Source organism: Eleutherodactylus coqui, chromosome 4 (assembly GCF_035609145.1).
Source record: "Eleutherodactylus coqui strain aEleCoq1 chromosome 4, aEleCoq1.hap1, whole genome shotgun sequence".
Lineage (NCBI taxonomy): Eukaryota > Metazoa > Chordata > Amphibia > Anura > Eleutherodactylidae > Eleutherodactylus > Eleutherodactylus coqui.
In genome coordinates, this window is record NC_089840.1 from 257,559,040 (window position 1) to 257,580,450 (window position 21,411).

Here is a 21,411-nt window from a genome sequence, read left to right on the forward strand (position 1 = left end):
AAGTGCAATATTTATGTTGCAAAGGCACTGCGCTTACGCAAGTGTTTTTGCGTATACGCTTCTGTGATGCCGCCCTTACATATATAAGTAAATTTACATGAGTTTGCCATTGAATCCCATTTTAAAAAATCCATATTTGGTGCATTATGCTTTATTTTGCCTATAGTTGTCATGAAAAGCGTATTCAATAGGGATGAGCGAGTATACTCGCTAAGGCACTACTCGCTTGAGTAATGTGCCTTAGCCGAGTATCTCCCTGCTCATCCCGAAAGATTCGGGGGCCGCCGCAGCTGACAGGTGAGTTGCGGCGGGGAGCAAGGGAGAGCGGGCGGGAGAGAGGGAGAGAGAGATCTCCCCTCCGTTCCTCCCTGCTCTCCCCCGCAGCTCCCCGCCCCGCGCTTTCGGGACGAGCGGGGAGATACTCGGCTAAGGCACATTACTCGAGCGAGTAGTGCCTTAGCGAGTATACTCGCTCATCCCTAGTATTCAACTATTCCTTTAACCCCTTAACGACCACCTATACATATTTTGACAGCGACTGTTAAGGGGCTTTATTCTGCATCTCTGTCTTTTGACGGCGGCTGCATTAGAAGCCTGGCGCGGGTCTCCCGTGCCAGGAAGAACAGGTACTCGGCTGTCAGAGGACAGCCTGGCACTTGTTCTAACAACGGGGACTGAAGAAATTATGGATCCCCACTGTTCAGCCTTTTACATGTTGTGGGAACTCCTTCTCTCACTAATCAAAGCTCCGTGATGTGATCCTGGGAACCCGATGGGTTGCTACGGCACTTGGAGGCTTACAAAAAGCAGGAAGAGAAAGTTAACAAAATGTTGCATAGATCAACAAATGGTACCATTAAAAAGAACAACTCATCCTGCAAAAAAAACTCTTTCTTAGCATCGTTGACAAAAAAAGAAAAATGTTAGGGTTCTTTGAATTCAGTGATTAAAAATACTTTTATTTTAAAAAGCCTGAAAAAGTTGTTTAAAAAAACCCAAAAACTATCACTTTGGTATTGACATAATCGTACCGGTCTGCTAAATTAATTTAACATATCATTATACTGGACAGTGTTAAACATAAAAAACATGCCAGAATTGCTAATTTAGTTAATCTTGCCTCTAGAAAAAAAAGGATTAAAAAGCAATTAAAATGTTATATTCTCCCCAAAATGGGATAAATAAAGAAGGAAAACACAAGCCCTTGTAGAGCTCCGTCGATGGGAAAATAAAAACGCAGTGACTTTGGAATGCAGCGACACAAAAGCAAATCTTTTTAAAAGAAAAGTATTTCTTATGTACAAAAATAGCAAAACCTAAAAATCCGTATAAACTTGATATCGCCGGAACCGTGCTTAAAAATTGAAAAATTAGTTGGTCATTAAGCGAAAAAAGGACGATCTTTTGGCATCTGTCTGCTGTAGGGCAAGAATGCACCAAACCTTGACATGAGGTGAAGTTAGCCTAATGTTGTAGAACTATCTAATTATGTTCCCTTTGTTCTTAGATGTATCGTCGCCTTAACATTCGGATAGTCCTGACTAACTTGATTACTTGGTCATCTGAAAATCCCATTGATGTAACATCAGGAAAAGCTGGAGATGTGCTGGGAAGGTTTTCACAGTGGAGGGGAGAAAACAATCTCCAGAGATGTGACATCTACCATCTTCTCATGTGAGTGATCACACAAGTTGTAGATACAGCTATCTGGTCAGGCCATGGCAGCATTGATTAGAAGTAGAGATGAGCGAACGTACTTGGTAAGGCCGATTTTGCAACCGAGCACCGCGATTTTCGAGTACTTCACTACTCGGGTGAAAAGATTTGAGGGTCGCCGGGGGGCGGGGTATGGTGTAGTGGGGGGTAGCAGCGCGGAACAGGTGGGAGCTCTCTCTCCCTCTCCCCCCCACTCCCCTCTGCAACCCCCCGCTCACCCACGGCGCCCCCCGAATCTTTTCACCCGAGTTGTAAAGTACTTGAAAATCGTGGTGCTCGATTGCGAAATCGGCCTTACCGAGTACGTTCGCTCATCTCTAATTAGAAGCCAATTTCACAAGCAGATGTCCAGCTCTGGTCTTAGAAATTGCGTGCATCTACCCCAGGGAGTGTCTGCTCAGTGAGCAGCAAACTCTTCTCCATATTGCCAATGGATCGCAGTGTTGTAAGTCGCTCATTTAGGTCCAGGATCTGGGCTTCCAAATGCGTAACATGCTTGCATCTTGCACAACAGTACGCACCCTCCATCAGCTGATCAAGGACTGCATACATTGCACTGGACTGCATTGTCAAGCATGGATCACATTCTAGTGGGGATCCACAAATTTACTTACAGAAGTAGCGAAAATCAACTAGATCACACTCGTCATGTGCCTCCGCCCATTCGCGACCACTGACGTGCTTTCGTGAGGGTCCTTTATCCCTCCCATAAGAATGAATTGGCTGTCGAGAATGTAAACTGTTACTCCCCTTGTTTTTAAGGGACTGACAAAGAGAAGCCGACTGCAATCATTCAATTATCTCTAGCAGTTTCATTAAAATGAATGTACCATTGCCACTCAATTCATACAGAGGGACGTGGGACCCCCGCTCTTAAATCCTCACTGGTTGTAACCTCAGTGATCAGACTGGTAATCCCATATCCTGTGGTTAGGATGTAACTTTAACCCCTTAGTGACGGCCCAATAGTGTTTTTACGTACTGCCATTGCAGGATGTGTATGGAGGGAGATAGCGCCGCTATCTCCCTCCATACTGCGCGGGCGTCAGCTATTTATTACAGCTGACACCCGCTGGCAATAGCTGCAATCGGACGATCGCAGCTATTAACCCTTCAATTCTGACAGAGACCACTCTGTGGTGTCCCATACCCCCCCCCCCCCCCATCCCCGCTGTGGGTGGCTTGATAGACTGCCTGTCAGAAAGCAGTATGACGTAATGCTAAAGTATTGATTAGTGGGGGTCCCACTGCTGAGACCTCTGCTGATCGCTAAAATGAGGAGACTGTAGAACTCACCTGAGCGCTGAACCTCCTCGGCTGTCTTTAGTCGTTTCCGGCAGCTGAAAGTGGCCCACAAAGAGCTGTACAGAAAGCGCTATAGACTTCTATGAGGCTGTCTTCAGCTGCCGGAAGCAGACGAAAACTAGCAGAGAGTCTTCTGAGTTTTCTAAAAAGCTAGTAGCTCTATCAATTTTGGATTAACCCCTTTCACAGGAGCACAGACTGATGCTACTATACTAGATAACATATATAGTTGGAAGATCGTAACTGGAGACTGTGGGGGCACATTTCTCTAAGACTAGTGTTTAACACGCCAATCTTAGAAACGTTACGACACTTGCCTCTTATTGAATTTGGCGCATCTTGGGCCAACTGTGTGTCACGTCCTTAAATCTACAGAAGATAAAACCTGCCATAGATTTACACTATAAATTATGACAGTTTCTGGTGTAAATTAAAGTGAATTTGGTCGTGGCTGGCCTCGGTCCCTCTCACCAAGCATTGCCCACATTTTACAAAAAGCAAAAAAGTCCCACATTTTTGCACAAGTAGGACTTGCGCAAAAATGTGACTTTTTAACATCAGCATTCTGGCATAAATACTTTTTTTTAGTTCCCTCTTGTATCTCAGACATTTGACAGTCACATCTTATGTAACTTTCCACTAGATTATTATTAAATAATTAAATTTTTTTTTGCTTGCAGCGGGCGCGGTTCTTTCAATGGTGTGGTTGGCATGGCATTTGTTGGCACAGTTTGTTCACCAAGCTATGCCACTTCCATTAGTTCAGTAAGTAAAGTTTTAAGCTTTGCCCAATTTTGAAGCTTCATTTGAGATACTCACCTTGGATTTGTCTTTGTAGTTCAGTGCTGGAGCCACTCCACAGTCTCATGCCACAGTAGTCGCTCATGAACTTGGGCACGTCCTTGGAATGAACCACGATGATAATCGATGTCCCAGCAACTATATAATGTTCAGTGCAGACTAGTGAGTATTGCTGGTAGAAGACAATGTCAAAATCGCTCAATGTGAAGCTGCTGCTGCACTCTGGTAAGTGCCAATTCTCCTTTATGGCTTACCAGGCACAGCTGCTATTAAATGCATGGTGCTGTGCCTAGTAGACAATGAATGGGAAGTGGTACTTATCACAGCCCTTCAAAGAGCTGATTCGTAGGGGGTGACCACAGTTGAACCCCCACTTATCAAAAAATTAACGGCCTATCCTAATTATAAGATGTCACTTTGAAAGTACGGGATTATACCTTTAATCTATACATCTATACCAATGATATGAGTGCTATGCTATAGAATGCAGATTTATCAGATGATCTATATATGCAATTTGTGATAATGGTGTAATACTGGTTAGAATCTTTAATAAGACTAAAACATATGAAACTTTTTGGACTCTAATGACATTCGATCCATTCTCAGTAACGCACAGTCATTTAGTGACTGCAGCGCCAATGATTTTGAAGCACTGATTCTGAGCGGTCGTGGAACTTGTTTGCAAAATCCACCGGATCCAAGCCAGGTCCTCAGTATCCCTGTGTGTGGTAACAATCTAGTCGAGCAAGGAGAAGAGTGTGACTGTGGATCTCCAAAGGTAATTATAATAGTAGCTTCAGGTTGATGTCTCATTATATGTTATTACAGTGTGCAGTCAGATAATGAAGCTACTAGTTAGATTACTCATATCCTTAACGGCTGGATTTCTTGCGACTGTTGGGTCGCGATAACTTGTGAGTTGCAATATGATCACTATCAAATAAATTACATGTTATGCAGGTCGGGTGGGGCTGCGATCTTTGGATGTGCAACGTGTGTAACATCCAAAGTCACATTATAAAGGTACCTTTACATTGGACAATTATTTTCAGAATAATCGCTGGAAATGGCAAATTTGGGCTATAGGTACAAAAAGGTACATCTGGTCATGCATTCTGCACACTGTTTACCCGTGAAAATCTTACTAAGCCCAGTGCAGGAAATGCCGGGTTTAGTAAATTTCCCCCCAAGTGACTATTAGCCGGTGTAAACAGGCAGTCATTCATCTGTGAACAACTGCCTGTTCACAGTGAATGGAGGCGGGCGGCTTATGTGCCCAATAGTTGTCCAGTGTAAAGGTACCTTAGTCTAGCCTAAATGATTGTGTATAAGGGAGGCTTTACGCAGAACAACTATCGTCCGAATGATCGCTCAGTTGAGCGAATGTAAGCGATAGTTGTTCTGTGTGACCACCAACAGGGTGATGAGTGAGATTCGTTCACTAATCGATAGTTGATTTGTTTCAGCTCACCTAAAAATAGTCCCTGGTTGATTAATTACCATCTGCTGTAAACAGGCAATCGGTTGTCTTTCTGTGACTGGCCGATAAACTTTGCAGGAAGACGTGTGCTCCAGTGACTGTGAACAATCACTATGTACAGGCATACGAACAGCAGTCATTCGCTTGTTAACAACTCGCTGTAGCGACTATTTTCGGACATTATTCAAATACCCTGTTTCCCTAAAAATAAGACATAGCATGATTTTCCAGAATTTTTGAGGATGCAAAATGATTTTTCAGGCTTTTTGAGGATGCTTGAAATATAAGCCCTACTCCAAAATTAGGCCCTGCTAACAGTTAATTAAAAAAGTCAATTTAAATAGTGTCCAGGCAGCTATACATACAAAAAAGTTAAACCTTTTTGAACAAAAATTAATATAAGACACTGTCTTATTTTCGGGGAAACACGGTAGTAGTTGTCCCAGGTAAACCCAACTTTAACATAATGTTAGAAAGTGAAATGACACTATCAACCGCCGCTCCTTAAAGGGGTTGTCCATTTTTGAAGTATTGATAACCTATCTGCAGGATAAACCATCAAGAGTTGATCAGCGAGTTCCGCCGCTCAGGAGCCCAGGCGATCAGCTTTTCACTGGGCAGCTTTTGGTTTGTAAGGAGCAGGAAGTAGACATGGCAGTGGCTCTTTTTGGTTTTACAGGTACTGTTCCCGTTGAACTAAAGCAGTGGATCCTGCCTATTGAGTATTGATGACTTATGAAAATAAGTCATCAGCACTACAAAAGTGGACAACGCCTTTAAGGTGTGCTGGGCACCGACAGTCGTGGGCAGTGATGGTGTATATAGAACCTTCTGACAAGTTTAAATACAGAATACAATGTCTAAACCAGTTCTGATCCAACCAACGCCCACAGTTTGATTGGCTGGGCCGGAGAATGGGTGCCCATTATCTTGCCTCCTGCCTGGTGTCACTCATCCCTCCACCGCTGTCCTTTATCTCCTTCCTGGCTCCAGTGTCACTCACCCCTCTGCTACTCTCCCTTGTCCCCTTCCCAGCTTCTGTGCTGTCAATCTCCTCGTTGCTGTCACATATTGCAAGCATTATGTGAGGCCGGCGAGGAGACTGACAGCGGGTGACCGACTGTGGCGGAGCAGGGACGGAAGAAGGCAGAGTGCGGGGGGCAGTGACAGCAGGGGAATGACAGCGAAGACATCAGGAGAATGAGAGCGGAGCAAGGAGGCCAAAGCGGTGCCAAGTTGAGGGGTTGCTGGGCGGGGAGCGCCGACGCTGACAGGGAGAAGGTCTCCGGGGGGAAGTATGACAGCGGAGCTAGGAGGCCAGAGCAATGGCACCTTCAGGGGTTTCCGGGCAGCAAAATTCACAGCGGGGGAATGCAGTGGAGGGGGGGGAGGGAGGTGTTGGGAACTTACAGCACCGAAGCTGGAAGGAAAGAAGGTCGCCGGGGAAAATATGACAGCGGAGCTCCGAGCACGCATGGGACACCGGCAGGGTACCAGCAGATACAGCATTGACGCATTCTCCGCCCCAGTCAATCAAGTTGTCGGCATTGGTTGTGGGCTTGCATCTTGTCTCCAACTATTCTTCTGGTGGAGACAAGATACAACAGTACCTGACAGTACTGACCATATTCATGGTACTCATATTTGCAGTCTGCAATGAATGTAATGGCCATCCTCTCTATAGCACTCCCAGATCTACACAAAGTTTTGCACGCACCATCTAAACTCTGTGAACACTGCAATAACTACAAAAACAGTGCAAATTTCTAACTTTTATCGTCTTTGTTGCAGGATTGTCAAAACAAATGTTGCGATGCTGCCACCTGCAAGCTGACTAGTGGATCACAGTGTGCTATGGGATCCTGTTGTGACAACTGCAAGGTAAAAAGATGCATCCTAATTCAATTTTCTGTAAGGGTGTGTGTTTTTACAAATAGTACTAATAGTTCAATGCTAACTAATGATCATTAGCTTTTTCATAGCTTTTATATATGCTCATTTACATACATTGTGACATCTAGGACAATGGTCATATTAGATCTCTTCTATTATTGGTGGGGAGAACATGATGCTAAGTTTCTTTTAAACATGGTGGTAATATACAGATTCCATGGACCCTATGATTTGAATTTATGGTATGTGTACCCCAGATACATGCCCTATCTCTAGGGGTTACTCTGCTGTCAGTGCACAGAACAGTATAGGATCATAGCCTATGATTTTTGACTAGGATGTTCTTGGCAGAGGTATGGTCATACATTATGCTGCATCTGTTCATAGAACAGCATGGATACTGTGCTGGTGCCCCTTATAACCAGAACTTGCACCCCCTGTGGGGCAAATATAGTATTACATGCCAGCTAAAAAATTGGATGACCAACCATGTAATATACGAACAGTTTGGAACCATCAGAGCAAAATATGATCTTTCACATTGGTAAAAAGAAGGGAGTCCCAAGCTAAGGTCAACCTCTATGATGTCCATATGCCCTAATTGGAAATATGTAATTGGAATTATCATCACGAGACTGCTCTATCTATCAGAATCTGTCTATTTAAGGCCCATTTACACACAACGATTATCGCCCAAACTCACTCAAAAGCCATTGTTTGAGCAATAATCGTTGTGTGTAAATGCTCCCATCTTTTACTCTTCGCCTTAACGATGATTTTTAGGTGAGCATAAAATCCGTTGTTCAGCCGGAGAGAAGATAACAAAGACTGCATGCTGTGTTTGCTGTTCATGGTGCTGTATTCTCCATGAGAGCTCTGATTACATTGTATTCAGCTTGCAGCCCCACGGCAGAACAAAGGAGCTGAATGCACAGAACAGACCACCCGCTGTTCTCTGCATACAGTGTCCATTAGCAGTTTATGCAAAACAATCGCTCAAAACAATCTTTTGAACGATTATCTTTGCGTGTAAATGGGTCTTAAGAGCCTCATACACATGAGTGAAAAGTCCGTTGAAGCCCGTTTGGCGGACCAACTATTATATGTGTATGGAGGCTTCCAAATTTTTCCCTGACAGATGATGTTGGTAGAAAGAAGAATCTGGCATGTTAAATGTCAGGGATCAATACTCTGGTTCTCTGTGAAGAAAAGCCATCATCAAAGCTGTCTCGTAGCGGCTTTCTCTACCCTGCTTATTGAAAACACCTAAATGGTTGGTTGACCTGAGCTGTATGTGTATGGGGAAGTTGTGAGAAATAGCAGTTGGCCGAACGCTTGACAGCTATAGATGATGTATGGGCACATTTACGCTAAACTTTATCATATACACTGTAACTACTTAAAGGGATTGTCCATTTATGACCTATTCGAAACTTGGCCTGCAATACCAAGCTGGGCCACTGCAGTGGGAATGGAGCTATATACTTCCAGCAGAAATCAGCTCCATACCTGAATGCAGCAGCCCAGCAAACAGCTGATCAGCAGGGGATCATAAGAAGCCCCAGCCCCCATCCCCACCCCCGCCAATCTTCTATTGATGGCTTATCCTGAGAATAGGCGACTAGTAGCTTTCAACCCCTTTAACCCCTTGAGTGGCACGCCTGGAAAATTTCCGGGACGAGGTCCACTGCTCATAGCAACATAGCCCGGAAGATTTCTGGGCTATGTATCACTATGGGAGCTGCAGAGCACAATGCCACAAGCTGTGACAGTGTGCTCTGCCTGCACAGTCCCACAGAGAACAAAGCAAGGGCTTTGAAAAACCAGCAGAAGATATTGCCGATATGTCGGCAATCTCCTGCTTTGTTTACAGGTTGCCATAGAGACCATCGGCTTGTCAGAAGCAAGCCGATTGTCTCTGTGGCAGGGAGAGCTAGTGCTTGGCTGTCAGAGGACAGCTAGGTACCAGCTCTTATAGCAGAGATCAGAGAAAACCTCCGATCTCTGCTGTGTTAACCCTTTACATGCTGCAGTCTATGTGACTGCAGCATGTAAAGGGCTGTCACTGCAGCATGTAAAGGGCTGTCACCATCGGACCCCCGGAATGTGATCAGGGGTCCTGATAGGTCCCTGTGGAAGTCCCCTAAAGGGACAAAAAAATAAAAATAAAAAATAAAAAAAGTTAAAAAATTATAAAAATAATAATAAAAACACTTGTCTCCCTTTACTTTGTAAAAAAATCAATAATACAATCACACATGTGGTATCCGTGCGTCGTAATGACCCAGAGAAGGAAGTTAATACATTATTTAACCCCTTAATGACATGGCCCCTTTTTTTCTTTTTTCCCCATTTCTTTTTTTCCTCCCTCCTGTTTAAAAAATCACAACTTGTCCCGCAAAAAACAAGCCCTCATATGGCCATGTCAATGGAAAAATGAAAAAGTTATGGCTCTTGAGACGCAACTGCAAAATTAGTTGAAATTCAATGATTAGACCATTTAAAAAAACCTGCCCTGGTGGGCACGACAGGGTGGTAGGAAACCCGCCACTCAAGGGGTTAATCAAGAGCTGATAGAGACCACTGTTACAAGACAGGAAAGGGGTATTGATAAACGGTAGGTGCTTGTCTATACAGGCAGCGCTGTAGGAAAAATTTATACACAGTACTGTGCAGAAGTTTCAGGCAGGTGTGAAAAAATTGCTGCAAAGTAAGAATGGTTTCAAAAAAAGAAGTAACAATTGTTTTTTTTGACAAATAAAAAAATGTAAAGTGAATGAACAAAAGAGAAATCTAAATCAAATCAGTATGTGATGTGACCACCCTTTGTTTTCAAAACAGCATCAATTCTTCTAAGTACACTTGCACACAGTTTTTGCAGGAACTCGGCAGGGAGGTTGTTCCAAACATCTTGGAGAACTAGCATAGATCTTCTGTGGATATCGCTCGCTAAGATCCTTCTGTCTCTTCATGTAATCCCAGACAGACTGGATGATGTTGAGATGAGGGCTCTGTGGGCCGTATCATCACTTCCATTTTTGGCACTGATCCGCATGCAGAATTTGCCCCGTAAATGGGAAAAATCCGCAAGCAGAGAATTGCGACTGAATTCTGCACGTGGATTTTGCCCGTTGTCAAAAAGAGGACATGGATCTTAGAGGAAGAATTCACATGGAATATGAACAAACCCTGACTTTGTAGCATTTTTTCCACACCTGTGTAAAACTTTTACTGTATATTGTCCGTTTTAGGAACTTTCTACTGATTTTCCTTATAATTTAGTTTAAGGTTGGGGGAACACTTTGCCGAGCGCAGTCTAACTCGTGTGACCTGCCTGAGTACTGCAATGGATCCTTCGCCCTGTGTCCTGCTGACGTGTATATAATGAATGGTTACCCCTGCAACAAGTCAACCTCTTACTGCTATAACGGAGAGTGTCAAGACTATAATGATCAGTGCCGAGCCCTGCTGGGTGCAGGTAAGCATTTATGTATCACTAGTGCCTATGTTAAAGGGGTTTTACTACCAAAGTTATATCAAAGCAACACAAAGTTTATTTAAGCAACACAAGAGTAGACATTCGTCTGCCATGAACCGGGCAGAGCACCACCTTTTCTTAGCTTAGCGGGGTCCCAGTGGTTAGAACGCCCTTCAATGAGACTTTTCAGAAATCCGCGGCATTATCCCGCAGCTATTAGGTTCTATTGAAACTAATAGCTTTCTGCCTTTCAATGTTCACACTGTGGAATCCTGCCACGGAATTCTGCAGCGTGACAGAAATCGCAGCATGTTCCATTTGCCACGGAAAAACGTGCGGCCGGCTTCCACTGTAGGCAATGGAAGCCGTCCAGCGGAAGTATCGCGTGATTACGTGTCACCGCGCACTGCCGGCGTGTCATGCGCTGCACTGCGCATGCGTGCCGGCTCGCCAGACGGGATTTGCTTGGCGGATCCGGAGAGGTGAGTATGGGGTCTTTGGGGGGTCTGTGTTGGACTCTGCTGCGATATTCCACTGGCGGAGCCCGACACGGCCGTAGGCATGAGGCCTAAAACATAGTCGATTAAAGACTTTGAGGGGGAAAAAAAATGTTTGGAGCTGAACCTCCACATTGATGATTGTTTTTTCCTGTTATTCCCTCACAAAGAGTCAAGAAAAGCTGCTGACATCTGCTTTCAAAGGCTAAACATGAAAGGAGATCAATATGGAAACTGTGGGGTTGTATCAGGTTCACCCCAAAAATGTTCACAAGCGTAAGTAACTCTTTCCTGCAGTATCATTACAAAAAAGTCACCGTTTCCCTTTTTTGCTGCTGTAGATATGTATTAGGAATTTGCATAGTGACAAATTATTCTGCAGCGCTTTCACATAATTTTTGGCTATACAAAAAAAATTGTATACTTACCTATTCCTCCCCAGGCAGCCTCCTTACCAGATCTTCACCTCACCGATCTTTTCCTGACTCCTCCAGTCCCCCGGGTCACGTCACCTCCAGACAGCCGAATCCTCTTCTTCCTGTGACGAAGCATACATTGCCGGCATTCTGCTTCCTGCAGGGCAATGTACCCAGTCACTAGTGACATAGCGTTCACTGCCTAGCAGGGAATGCTGAATCCTCGGCAGCATGCTTTAGTGTGACTGCGCATGTGCGATGTCTTTCCACTAGTGTTTCATATACTATATGATGGCAGCATTCGCTTCAAATTAATGCTTGACCCTTTATACAGGTCTGTAGAGCAATGACTGGGGATTGTAAACCAAGCCAGAATCCATACACAGACAGCTGTTTCAGGGTTTTTGCCCCTCATCAGTGTGCAGTAGGAGCCTGGCTTGGCTAGTGAGAGGCCTGGGATGGGGTCGGGGGGGGGTATTATCTCTCCTTAGGGAGAGCAGCAAGAAGGTGAGTGGAGAGACTAATAAGGCCCTCCATGCTCCTCTGGGTAATATGCAAATAAGGAAGATGGAACAATACCCCTGCAGCGCCACCTATTGGATGGTAGCATTCCTTCAAATCAATGCTTGACTCTTTATACAGGTTTGTAGAGCAATGACTGGGAATTGAAAACCAAGGCATAATCCATACAGAGACGGCTGTTTCTGCGTTTTTGCCCCTCCCAGAGGAGCATGCATGGCCTTATGCAAGTCTCCTCAGTCACCGTTTCTTCAGCAGCGGAGAATTCCTAGATGGTGGAGTAAATTCTCTCTCTCGCAGCTTTCGTGGGGGAATTCCTAGTTGTCGGAGTAAATTCTCACACATACGGGTATTTTTTAAGACACGGCCTCCGGAAAAGGACGGTTGACCGGTCGTTTTACTTAAGTTTAGCAGAAAATACAGTTCAGCAGTTTCCTAGACAGGCGGTGTGACAAGAGGAAAACTCACAGGATGTCAGGAGAAACCACAGCCACAGTTATCTGTAAGTCCTGGCCCGGTACCACACTCTCTTCTCTCTACTAATCTCTACCAGTCCACACTCATGGTCAGGTTCACGCTGCCGAACTCTTGGGAAGTAGTAGTCCCCGACGGTCGTTATGCTATTCTCTCTGCCTCTTCCATTCTGAACCACACAGGTTACAGGTATCTATGTGGAACTCCTGAAGGTCCAGAACACTCTCAAAACTCAGAACAGAAGCAAACTCTCTTGCACAAACCTTGCAAGCACATATATCTCACAAGGTCACATGACAAACAAACGGATAAATTTTCCAGACAGTCAGCTCACAGAACAGACAGTTAACTCATTCAGTGCTGCAGCTATGCAATACACATCATTCTTGCAACACAGAAGACACTGACAAGACAAATGCATGCATACACTTATGTAGGGATCCGTTGTACTGGGCCACTACAGTAGCACTTATGAGGTAGTACAGATCTGGCCTTGTTTCCCTTAGACGTCTGAGATCAATCTTCACCGATGTCATCTCATAGTCATTAAGGCCTCCTGTCCATGGCCGTGAAGGAATACCACTAGCGATATTCCGCCGTGGGTGGGGGAGCACTGACAGTTCTCCGCGATGAGCCTATCTAACAGATAGGCCCACCACGGAGTATCGCAGCAAATCGCAGCATGCCGCGATTTCAATCTGCGAGTGGAGAATCGCTATGATTCTCCACTCGAGGACGTCGGGCTGCACTTTTCATAGCTAGCCTATGGAAATCTTTTCATAGCGTGATCCGTGGGCTATTTATCGCAAGCGGGTCATTGCCCGTGGACAGGCAGTCTAACTATATGATATATCAGAAGATCATGTTGACCGGCTTCCTCTTTAGATACAAGAATCATGTTATATTGGTATTGTTTTCTCTTTTCATACAGTGACAGTCTGTGCGGTAAACTCCAGTGCATGGGAGTGACATTAGTGCAGAAGCCGAACACCACTGTCATTATCAATGACTACGATGGCCAGAAATGTTGGAGCGTAGATTTTAATCTAGGCCCTGACGTACCGGACCCTGGACTTGTCCACCCAGGATCACCATGCGCACAAGGAAAGGTAAGTTCTTCTGTTACCACATCAATGCTTCATACAGGGGGGATTTAAGAATTGTCATGCATCACAATTGTGGCATTAAAAAGTTGCTTGTCTGTGCAAGCTGTACCTGTGCAAAAATGGGCAACTTTTTGCCCTTTTTACACTATCCGCAACATATTTGGGGCCCAGCAGGAGGAGTGGGATGCCGGCAGTTCAACAAATTTACTAGAATTTATTTCAGAAATTGGCATAAATTACAGCGCAAATCTTCACCAGCTCATAGCTGCCATAGATTAGACTCAGTGGTGCATGGACGGCCAGAGATGTGGCAACATTTTTTGTGCATCTCCTAAGAAATGTGTTGCAACTTACTCCAGCAGGCTTTGCACAAAGCCAGTCGTATGATGTGTTTGTCTTAGATAAATGTGCGTCACAGTTTTGAAACCCTTAAGGACGTGGCGGGTCCTTTTTTCTTTTCCACCAATACAGAGGTATTGTTTTTAGAGCTTACACTGCAGCAAAAATGACATGATAACTTTGTTCTATAGGGTAGTATGATTACGATAACAGATTGATTTACTTTACTTTTGCTGTACTACTTTAAAAAACTATATGTATTGTGAGGGATTAGCGTTTAGGATCAGTAGCAACCTGGGCATAAGCAGTCAGAGACAGTGACACATAGGATAAAGTCTTTAGTCCAGGCTTTGCCTGGGTTTATTTCCAAGCAAACAAAAGCAAAATACAGGCCTTAACATCAGGCAAACATAACGTAAATCCTGCTCGTCCGAGCACTTACTAAACAGGTAGCGTCCCTGTCTACGTACTGGTAAACAAATGGCTCCTGCACACAGCCAGCCAGGACTCTCAGACCTGCAAAGGTCTCAGCTCTCCTCCTGGCCCTGTAGGCCCAGGCTTTATAAGGCCTGGTACCAGCCCCACCTGGTACGTGGGAGTGACCATCCCACCCTTCACTTTGGTCACTCCAGGAAAAGCCGGCCCGGATTATGTGGCTTGGAGCCACTTACATACTACAACGTGTTAGTGGCTTAATGCTACTAACACTATACTGCCGGCTTCCTCCACCGAGCCCAGGCTGCTCGGTGGCCCGCATCTGCCCAAGCGCTCCCCAAGGCAGCATAGGAGAGCATCCTAGGCGAGATATACCTTCCCTCCAGCACCTTGCCGGTCACCGTCTCACAGTATATAAATATATTTTCTGTCGCCATCTTCTGACCATAACGTTTTTCGATGGGGCTGTGTGAGGGTTTGGTTTTTGCAGGATGACCTGTGGTTTCTATTGGTACCATTTTGAAGTATCTACCATTTTCCGATCACTTTTATTACATTTTTTCTTGGAGACAGGTGACCAAAAAAAAAGTGCAATTTTGCTGTTGTGTATTTTGTTTCTGCTGACGTCCACCGAGCGGGGTACATCATTCGTTATTTTAATAGATCGGATTTTTATGGGCACGATAATACCAAATATGTTTTGGGGAGTTTTTTGCTTAGATTTTTTGATATATGATATTTCTGCCGGCCACAAGCCTATCTTGATAGGCAGTAATACATGGCTGCCTGGGGTCTTCAGAAGACCCTGGGTTGCCATGGCAACTGAACGATACCCCACGATCTCATCCCCCCCCAAAAAACCCTCAAACTCCGCTCAGGGAATTTAAATTCCGCTGAATTGACAGCGGTTGTTGTCTGCAGCTGTCAAAAGACAGCTGCCACTTACTGTGTATGGATCAAGATCGGCTCCCAATCCCGTTCCTTGCAAACTTGGAGAAACAGAATTATGACTGAAGCCCTAACGCTGACATCAACTACGCCTTAATAAGGAGCCCATTCTGAGCTTTATTCTATGTATTCACTATGCCCAAAAATACCCTAGTTTTACCATGTCTAGTCAGGGTAGCTGCGCTAAAAAGAGTGACCCCTGATCACTGGTCTACCGATTCTCACCCTATGTTACAGCTCGCATATTATGGGCGTATAATGTTTATCACTGGGGAGAGGAGCCAAGGTGGAAACAGACTATTGTATGCCACTCATAGGGTGACAACTAAGGACAGACAAGTGGTCAGGGTCTCCCTTTTCAGGGCAGATACTCTGATTAAAGAAGGACAGTATTAGGGTATTGTAGGGCATTTTCAGTAAGTTTGCGGCCATTCTTTCACTTTTATATCAAGTGATAATAAAGGTTACATTTTATCTGCAAGTTTCGTGAGCTGATCAGTGATCCGATTGTCTGTGATTTCCTGATCATTATTCCTTCTGCCCAATATCCAGGCTTCCAAACCCCGTTTTAATGTGCTAGACTCATATGTTGCTACACATTCATCAGCTGAGAGAGCAGGACGTCTTCTGGATGGGAATTTTTTCAGTCTCTAAGGCCTCATGTCCACTGGCAAAATCGAATTGCGGATTCCGCATTCGATTTTGCCCATAGGGATCCATTAGCCATCCGCTATTAAATTGTAATTTGCACCCGCGGATGGCATTTTAATGGATTTGCGTTTTCTCCCGCACGTGAGAGAAAACGCAACATGCTCCATTTTCTCCGGGTCACCCGCAGGCTTCCATAGTAGCCTATGGAAGTCGTCCGGTCCCGCGGTACACCCACAGCTGAATTTCTGCTCTCCGGCGTGGAAGCGCGGGAGAGCAGGAGTTCAGAGAGGGAAAAAAAATATAGAGTGCCGAGCGCATCCGCTGAGCACAGAGAAAGAAGATCCGGCCGCGACAGACAGGAACCTGCAGCGTCCGGACAGGTGAGAAAATTCTATTTTCAGCCTCATGTCCCCGGGAAAGGAGGGTCCCGCTGCGGGATTCTGCATGGAGAATCCGCGCGGGCCCGAATTTCCAAGTGGACATGAGGCCTACGGCCGCCTGCAGACGGGCGGAAATTCCGTGGCGGGATTTCCCGCGGTATTTCCGCCCGTGGAAGCGGCCATAGGATTGCGTTAACAAACGCAATCCTAAGCAGATGGCCGTGATTTGGCCGTGCAAAATCTCGCGCGGCAAACAAATCGCGGCATGCTCTATTTCTGTGCGGGGCTATGTCTGCTGGTGGCCTAAATGTAACAAGAATATTCCTATTTGCTGACTGCAAGCAGAGATTTTGAAAATAGTGAGCAATTGAAACACAAAGCATAATAGAAAACTGCAGCAGAAGTTAAATCCAGCAAACCAAGTCCCAGGAAAAGGGAGGATTTATTTGGCAAGTAGTCACAATCCACATCCGAGACAAATAAACCACCAGCTTAAAAAAGTTTTATTGTACAATAGTTCAACTTTATTTACATAAGACTGAATGCTTAATTCTACCGCCACACAGTGATTCTTTGTGCTTCTAAACAGGCTTGTGTGAACTACAAATGTCAGAACGCCTCTGCATTAGGATTCACCTGCGACATCAAAGGAAAATGCAATGACCACGGAGTGAGTAATTAACTGTCCTTATATACAATATATCCCTTATATATAGTAATAACCCTCGCCGTGGGCACAGTATGGTCTCTACAAAGTCACCAATATGTTCCAGCCAATCAGCATCCCTATTTTGGTTCTGCTAAAATCCACTTCTGGTTTTGACTAGAAAAAAAAAACATTCAAAAACTGCACTAAATTGCAATGTGTGGACATTCACTAAATAGGATATAGGCGCGGAGTAGACTGCAGTATCCAATATTTCATTGTTTCCTGGTCTGGTAATGCCATCGATGAGGACTAGAGATGAGCGAGCATACTCGCTAAGGGTAAATACTCGAGCAAGTATTGTCCTTAGCGAGTACCTGCCCGATCGTGAGAAAAGATTTGGGTGCCGGCGTGGGTGAGAGGTGTGTTGGGGGAGGGAGCAGTAGGGAGCGGGGTGGGGTAGAGGAGAGAGAGATTTCTTCCCTCCCCCCCCCCCCCCCATTGCGTATTGTAATGCAATCTTATGCAGGCGGGCAGGGGCGGAAATTCACTTGGCATCCCGGCAGGGGGTCCGTATATCTGTAAGAAGGATTCCACTGGAGCGTACCACATTCTCTTATACGCAGAGTTATAAGACCCCCATAGAAGTCCCCCACTGCTGAGCTGTTGGGAGCCGTAATGCGACCATGTGTACAATGCAGAAATCTGGTAGGTGTAACACCATAATAGGTCAGGGTTGCACTGATAGAAGACGTTGCTCACAATGACCATTTTCTGACTTGAGGTCAATCAGTGGTGGATATTTCTGGATATCCCAATTTAAGTACATTGTGTTCATTCCTAGGTGTGCAATAACAATGGGAACTGTCACTGTAATGATGGCTGGGGGCCCCCAAGCTGTGACCGGTCAGGATATGGGGGCAGCATTGATAGCGGCCCCACACACATCGGTAAGTAAGGAAGTTCCTTATGTATCTGCTAGCTGTATGGAATGTTATTTAGGATATGTTACCGTGATGGGAGTGTCTACAGAAGAAAGCTGGAGGGTTCTGTGAATTCTGATTTTCTTAGTAAATTAAAATAGTTGAAGTCTGAAAAGTGTCCACATGGAATCCACGACTGATGGAAATTCAATGTTTCCTAAAATCAACACCAATTCTTTTTTTTCTGCAGTATTTGCATTGGGCCTTTTTTTAATCCTACCAACTGAAAAAAAGTGGCATCTTCGGGGTAAAAAAATTGTAGCAGACCTTTAAAGTGTTAACCTGGCCTGATCCTCTCAGGCTATGTGCCACCATAGTGATCTGAAATTAATCAACCTACACTTTAACCCTTTGCAATCCAATTTTGGATTCAGGATTTCCTAGGGGTTTTTCTCGTTCTGCCATTATACAATGGCGCCATCTGCTGGCTAGAGCCAGTATTGTGGTATGGGACATGCTGGAGAGGTCCCCGACAACAGAGCAGCCAGTAATCTGCAGTGAGAATACCCTGCCGGATGTCTTCCGACATCGGAGCTGTACAGCCCTCAATCAGAATGTCTTCAGACGTCAGACAGTGGATTGGAAAGGGTTAGCAAATCCACTCCTCCAGACTAGACTATCACTCAGCAAAAACCACATGTTGCCGAACCCCCAACCAACCGTGGTGGCCACACAATTTTGCCAGAAATGCTGCAGTTCTACTGCCACAGTCATGTGGTCATTGGGTGCTGTGAAGATTAGGCCGCATCTGATTTTCACTACGTGTAAAACGTAGGTTAGGGTCCCACTTAGACTTGCATCCATAATTGCTGCATGGCGGCTGAAATGCTGCAACGATGCAACCAAATCTCCAGATAATTGTGTTTGACTAATAATTTAAGTGGTAACTGTGTTCATTGTTAATGGTTGCACGGTTGTAGGCAAACTGTGTGGCGATTAACAATGAACAGGGAGTCACTGCTACAAGGCTTGTATAAAGAGTCTAACATTGACTTGCAGGAATGCTGCCTTCCAATAGGTGGCACTGTGGAGGCATTGTTCCATCCCCCTTATTTGCATATAACCCAGAGGAGCATGAATGGTCTTATAAGTCTCCTCGCTCACTCACCGTGCTCTCCCTAAGGAGAAAAGGTAGCGTTCTTGACCCACTTATTAGTTAAACACAGCGGCCTGGAGCTCCTGGCCGTTACTCAGTAGAGTGGCATCCAGAGAGGAAACGCTACTTGCGATCCTAGCCTAAGGGTACCTTCTCATGCTGCAGTAAACCACATGCATTCAAAAGACGCTGGGTGTTTGCGCACACAAATACACAGGGGGGCGGACAAAAAACTTGGGCGTAAGTATATGTTGGCCATGGAAATACGCCACATGTTTGCGCAGCAGAAATGCGATTACACGGCTGTGAATGAGCCACAACACCTATGTCTCCCGAACTTAAGTGGTCTGAACTCAGATCGCCATGGTCCAGGTATTGCGGGTGTTGCGGAAGCTAAATTGCAACCTTCTGAATCAAAGATGGGGTCTACATGTAATTGAGTTTCTTCGTAGACCATGCAGAGCCTCAAGGAACTGAGACCTCATCCTTAGGGGTCATGGTCCAAAGAGCAGTCACTCTACAAGTGCAAGCAATCTGTTGAGCTTACCTATTCAGAACTGTGCCCCCCAGCTGGGTTAGTAAGGTAGGGTGATTGTTTTCTCATGAGATATCATAGTTTATCACGGTAACTTATGACCCATGATAGAATCTGCTCTGTTTGTTCTGCACTTTCTCATCATCTGATTATTTCTGTCTTCCCAGACACCTCCTTACGCGATGGGCTGCTTATCTTCTTCCTGCTAGTTCTGCCAATCCTGATCCTCATAGTTGTGATGTTCATAAAGAGAGACGCACTCAGAAGGAGGTTTTGCAGGAGGAGAAGACGCAGGTATTTGTAGTCGTGCGATTCTCAGGAGTGCACACAGAAAACCTAGTAAATTTTAGAATAGGCCCCACCTTCACAGAGCTCCACCAAGAGTATTACTTCTATTGTAAATGTCCGCTATTCCCTTTTTAGGTCTCAAATTCAGTGGTAATTTCATGAAATATCGGCTTTTTTTATGACTTGATTAATTATCTAAATTGGGCTGCATGAAGCCACCAGTAGGGGGAGCTCACTGAGTTAAAGCTAGTATTAAACTCAATGGGATCTGTGTAAGGCCTCATGTCCACGGGCGGGCTGAGTTCCTTGGACATGACCCCTAAATCTGTATCAAATAAGCTCCCCCTAGTGGCAGCTACAGACATGGTAGCCAATACAACAGCAGGAGAAATACTTAGGTGCCCGGTGAAGTTCAGTGGGTTCTATTCTGCATCTTGAGTGTGCAAATATGTTCATGTGAATCCAATCTAAGGCTAATGGTTTCCCATCTAAATACTAACTAGCATGCTGAGAACTTTTGAATATTTGTTTTTTTTTTCTACAAGTTTCACTTTTTCTTGTCTAGAACTGCGGTTCTACTATGAATTCTTTCATACAACTGTTGCATCACACTCTACATTCAATTACCTTTCCAAATCTCAAAAATGCACTTTTTTTTCAAAAGGTTTTGACAATTTTCACTACTAGTGTATATAGGTCCCTTGCTCCCGAATCCCCCCCCCCCCAACGTCTTTCCACTAATCCACCAATAACTTAATTACGTTCATTAACCCAGTCCCTTGCATGTAATCCAAAAACAGTAGGAAGTTGCTTTCCAGGAGACAGTGGGCCCCCTACTGGACCTCTTACCTACTGCACTTGCTGTACCGCTCCAGTTACCAGCCGTATTTCATCGTTTTTGCTTCTTTTTTCAACAGAGGTGGAAATACACAAACACAAACACAGACCACCCGTGCCAATCGCAACCAGAATGGGTATAACAATCGTAATGCTGCCATCAACACGCCAAAGAACCAGGTAAACCGTTCCTGACTGATGCTTGTATTTATACATACACAGTCACGAGTCGATGTGGTTGGAGTCCAGATGGACGGAACTGGTGATTATCGACAATGTAGTAATAGGATTTCAAGAATGTCTGCATCAGGAAAATGATTTTCTATACAGCCATATAAACATATTGGGCCTACTTGTTGTGCACTGACACCCCTGCGTGTGCTTTTTTTCCGTAAGTCAGAAAATCCATCCAATTATCAAATTTGTGTAACAGATGTTAATTGGCAAATTGGTTACTCCACTCTACAATGCTGCTGTTACGTCCGCTTGGTACACGAAGGCGCCACTCCTCAGAACAGACGCAAACGTGTCCACTGCAAACACACGCATAGAGTACTTGCACAGTGACGCATAGACCAATTGCAC

At 44.9% G+C, this 21,411-nt stretch overlaps 1 protein-coding gene across 1 annotated transcript in view; it reads left to right on the forward strand.

Moving 5' to 3' along the window:
- The window catches only part of LOC136626260 (disintegrin and metalloproteinase domain-containing protein 9-like), a 62,001-nt gene that overhangs the window by 31,681 nt on the left and 8,909 nt on the right, over positions 1-21,411 (forward strand). Inside the window, exons 9-20 of the mRNA XM_066601151.1 lie at positions 1,508-1,674; positions 3,702-3,786; positions 3,860-3,984; positions 4,432-4,603; positions 7,097-7,186; positions 10,481-10,676; positions 11,344-11,449; positions 13,514-13,691; positions 17,031-17,111; positions 17,932-18,037; positions 19,869-19,995; positions 20,907-21,006. Of these exons, the coding sequence (XP_066457248.1) occupies positions 1,508-1,674; positions 3,702-3,786; positions 3,860-3,984; positions 4,432-4,603; positions 7,097-7,186; positions 10,481-10,676; positions 11,344-11,449; positions 13,514-13,691; positions 17,031-17,111; positions 17,932-18,037; positions 19,869-19,995; positions 20,907-21,006 (1,533 nt within the window). The remainder of the gene's footprint in view (positions 1-1,507; positions 1,675-3,701; positions 3,787-3,859; positions 3,985-4,431; positions 4,604-7,096; positions 7,187-10,480; positions 10,677-11,343; positions 11,450-13,513; positions 13,692-17,030; positions 17,112-17,931; positions 18,038-19,868; positions 19,996-20,906; positions 21,007-21,411) is intronic.